General features: G+C 38.3%; 1 protein-coding gene across 1 annotated transcript; it reads right to left on the reverse strand.

The window, feature by feature from the left end:
• Positions 1 to 312: 312 nt before the first annotated feature.
• LOC104966756 (long-chain-fatty-acid--CoA ligase 1-like) lies at positions 313 to 2,292 on the reverse strand (the record flags this gene model as incomplete). The annotated part of the gene is made up of 2 exons (XM_010796036.1): positions 1,961 to 2,292; positions 313 to 427 (listed from the first exon to the last, which is right to left on the reverse strand). Coding segments are annotated over exons 1-2 (310 nt in total), but the record flags the coding sequence as incomplete, so codon positions are not given.
• Positions 2,293 to 4,542: the final 2,250 nt, after the last annotated feature.

Consider the following 4,542-nt stretch of genomic DNA (forward strand, 5'->3'; position numbering starts at 1 on the left):
CCCCGTTTCCGTTGTGTTTTGAGCTTCCTGCAGCGTTACGTATGCAGCACTTTTAGTAAATCCTGCCCATGTGTTGTCAAGTTGGTGAAGTTCTTCATTTGCATGTTTTGGCACAATAGTGTTTTTACATTTAAAACATTTTTGGAAGTCCAGCACGTGTTTTGGGCCATTGTAGCGTGTTGGCACATGTCGGCCACCGTAGATCCTACTCTGTTGCTCTCCAAAGAGCAACATTTATTCCCCATTATGCAAGGCAGACAGACTGTCAAACTATCAAAAATGAATTCATATATTTATGTGTTTGTTTCTTACTGGAGACTCTGACGCCTCTGAGGAAGCACTCGTACATTGTTGTGGCGTCATCGTAGAAGTGTGTGATGTTAGCGTCTCCTTTCAGCAGCACCGATCGGCGTGCCAACTCTCCACCCTGATAAAACAAATCAATGTAATCTAAGATTGATCTAACAGATATTTATTTAATCATTCATTCAAACATCAGTTATAGTCTCTTAATCATTCACATCAAGTTTCAATTATTTTAGTGTTGTTATTACAGTTTAGTGCAGTGTCAGATTGTTTCCCAATAGAGTGGTGCAGGAATGAGTCCTAAAACCAGGACATTAGTTATTTCTTTCGCACTTCTGCTTCCTCGTCTAAAAGTCAAGGTTTTGTTCAGATTCCTGAAATATGGTCTGCACAAGAAAATAAATGTTCACCTTTTGTTCTACGACATAAAATACGTCAGTAAACACCCTACTGGTGAATGTCTGAGCTTCTATGTGTCATGGTTGTTTGCTAGTGACTAAATGGCTTGTTAGGGGGGGGTCTCTGTCACTGTCGAAGCTTCTATCGCTGTCACCTGACCTGATGTGTTGCACCAGATGCTTCTTTGTGAGTAAAATATAGGTTACAACAAAACTTGACTTCCTCTGTGATCTGCCGACGGAGAAATCATTGTGAAACAATGGCAGCTTGTCCTGCCTTTGCACTTAAATTAATAATTAACACCTGGTTCAGTTGGTTTTGAATCAGTTTTTTTATAGTGGTTTTCTTGGGGCTTTTGTCTGGTCAAAGCGAGAGCACTTAAAGAATTGCCTCATTGAAAAAGGGAGGGGTGTACAATCCAAACACTTGAGTCAGGGTTGTTCCTGTGTTTGAATGTTGCCACATTTAGAGAAACAGCCCTTTACTGAACCACCGGATGTACAGAGTAATACCTTCGTCAATGTTCATACATTTGATTTCAACAGTATTTTTCAGTGGTGTTTCATTAGCTGTCACAGTATGTATACATTATTGTCCTACATCTGCACTTACAGGAAAGCTTGCTCTTTTATATAAAGTAGTACGTTAGTCAGAAGGAGTCTGACATTTGTCTTGCATCAATGCAGCTCCATATGAAACATAAACAATGGTAAATATATAAAGAGTGCATATTAATTAATTCATATTTGTATTTTGTGCCTCTACTGTGACATGTTTATATACTTTAAGGATCAAAAAGAAACTCCCCGGAGGGAATTTTGGATTTTGGCCTTTGCAGACCATTAACATGCACAAAAATCTACAAGCACACTGCAAGAAAGGGAAAACCTCATATCATATTCATAATAGGGCCCTTTTAAGACAACAAACAATGGAACAGAAACTGAACATAACATTTTAATTGCTGAAGACAAGATCTTTAATCTGGGATTAACCTCAGTTTACATTTTTGGATTGGCTGGTGCACGAAAGAGTGCTCAAGTCTAACCTTATTAAATCGTGGGACCCTGTGTCTTTGGTGGACCCTGTGATTTAATGGTAACAATTCATATTCACTTTTCAGGTCGTGGTTGGAGGCAGAAAAAGAGGGTTGACCAACAAACTGAGCAGATTGAGCAATTTGGACCTAAAAGAGGTGGCCAGAGATTTGTGTTTCTTCTATATATTTGAACCTACAACCCGATGTGAAACCCACCTGAACCTCCACGGACTGCATGCGGAGGTCGCACACTGGCGGGAGGGCTTTGGGCCGGGTTGCCAGGTAGTATGTTGTCGCGGCAGCCACCGCCCCCACGCTGACCAGCACTGGGGTGGAGACGCTCTGGATGTACTGGCTGACATCATCCAGATCTGGCATCTTCAGCTTCCGCAGGAACTCCTGTCCCAGCATGGTGAGGTAAAAGTGTGTGTGTGGAGTGGTAGTGATAACACAGAGCTCTGGTTGAGGTGAGGTAAAGAGTGTGTGTTAGAAGAAGGAGTGTGTGTGGTGGGCAGCAGGCCAGGAGGGGACCTGAGGAGAGGGAGAGAAGGCAGGTCATTCATTTTTTTTAATAAAATCTAGGATCTAGGATATTTGGACTTATTGCACCATCAGCAGCTAAAAGCCCCTCAAACTGTGAATTCAGAATCCATATCTTTGTTAATGCTGATACACCACTGCAAATATTGTGATAAACACATCTTTACATATTTATTGCTGTTAGATATTGAACAGTGTGCATAGCTTATCTTCAAGTGCTTATGTATATATAAATAGTAGTATTCCATTTTTACCTTTGTTTGCCCTTTTTAACTTTAACTTCTTATGCTTATATAAATACTTGTATTATATCAAAAAAAATTAATATTTTATTGCACTTTTTCCTTTAATGTCTTAAATATTGTTATGTTATTGCATTCTGAAAAGGAGCAACTGTCACAATATTTCCCCCGAGATACATTAAGTATTCTGATTATATCTATACATTTTTAGGTGTGTTACTTTTAACCAGCAAGCGAGCGCAGCCCTAATTCAATTATTAAGCATACGTGTAGTCGTTTCCTCAGTATATTATATATACATATATATATGTATATATATAGTATATTCCTCAGAAATAAGATAAACAGTGGCACCTCTGTTGATATTACCGGTACTTCAAAATGAAAATGGAACATTTCTTTGATTTTTGAAATGACCTTGCTAACGTGCTCATTGGAACAATGCTAACACAATGTTATTTAGAAAGTAATATCCAACAGGTACATCTGCTTATTTCAAGCTGCTCGCTGCATGCTAATTTGTGATAATCAGCTGTAATCACAGAGAACAGCTAAGGTTTAAGGGAACCTCATTATTTTGGAGGTATTACGTCACATTTTGATCTTGTTCACTTCGCTATTGGAATGGCTATTCAAATCATTTCAGGTTTTGCTGCTGATGTTTAACGATATCCATTTTTGATCAAACTGTCGCCAACCCAACACAATGGATACAGTTTACATTGGAATTACCCTCTTCGGTATAGAGTGGTTAAATGATCATTTAAAGTCAATGAAAAGTTGGTTTGAAGTTAAAGTAAAAAAAAAACATGCTTTTGGAATTATTGTATTGGTATTATTATAAACAATTAAAGACTCAAGCTGATTCGCTCCATCAGGAGTGTGTGGTTTGATTTCAAATGTTACATCTTGTGAGAATAAGTATGGAACATCTTCTTTTGTTTTGTTTTATTGAGCTTGTCACTTTTCAAACCATTGGGAAAAAACTGACATCGGTCCTATGGGGAAACAACCAAAACTAGACAGCTGCATTCTTTACATTACAGAATAATTGGCTCATTTGTATTCCTTTGTTTGGTTAATCGTAAAATGTCTGAAAATACCACCAAAGGAGTGTGTTTGCAGCGTTCTCTCAAGTACGAGTACTTTGTCCTGCAGCTACTAATGTAGAATAATGACGGATGCTCACATTGCAGTAAAGTTATATGATATAATTAACAGGTTCTCTGGGGACGAGTCTAGCCGGTGTCACGTTCCCAGGGTGTGCATTTTTTGTTGAACAGGTTCTTCTCAGTGTTGTGACAAACACACACAGTTGAGGTGCGAGAGCTGTTTAAGAATAAACAGATTAGAAACACAGTCTGAACACAGCGTCCATGTGAACCTTGAGGGTGAGGACGACCTTAGTCCCAGATTCCATGTCAACAATACAAACTGAGAGACGTCAGTTATTACAGAGGACAGCCTTGATATGTAGGGATGTAACGATACCAAAAACTCACGGTACGATAATATCGCGATAACAAGTCCACGGTACGGTATTTATCGCGATATTGAATAATAAAGGGAAGACATTTTTTTTTCATAAATATGTTTTTTTCAATAAAAAAGATTTTTACTCGGAAAATGTTTTTTATGACATAATAAATCGGATTTTTACAGCATTTTTGTAGGATAGCAGTATTTTAAAGTGTCAAAAACAAAGTGACAGTAACAGACTGGAACAAGAAAACCAGTGTTTTCGTACCTACTAGTACTACCAAACAAAGTAAGCATTTTCTTTATGCCACTGCATCTCACAAGTAAACAAGGACATTTAATAATCAGACCCTGCAATAAAATAAATCAAGTTTCACTTTAGCTTTTCAAGTAACTCAACTCAAACTCACTAGTCACTCACTCAGCACCATCAGACAGGTTTTTAGGAATAGGAGAATGTCCACATTTCCAGGTATTTATAAGCTGGGATGTTTGGGCATTGACAATATCCCCTGCTCTGGAAAAAACTCTCTCGCT

Source organism: Notothenia coriiceps, unplaced genomic scaffold, assembly GCF_000735185.1.
Source record: "Notothenia coriiceps isolate Sejong01 unplaced genomic scaffold, NC01 NC01_scaffold00002211, whole genome shotgun sequence".
Classification (NCBI taxonomy): Eukaryota; Metazoa; Chordata; class Actinopteri; order Perciformes; family Nototheniidae; genus Notothenia; species Notothenia coriiceps.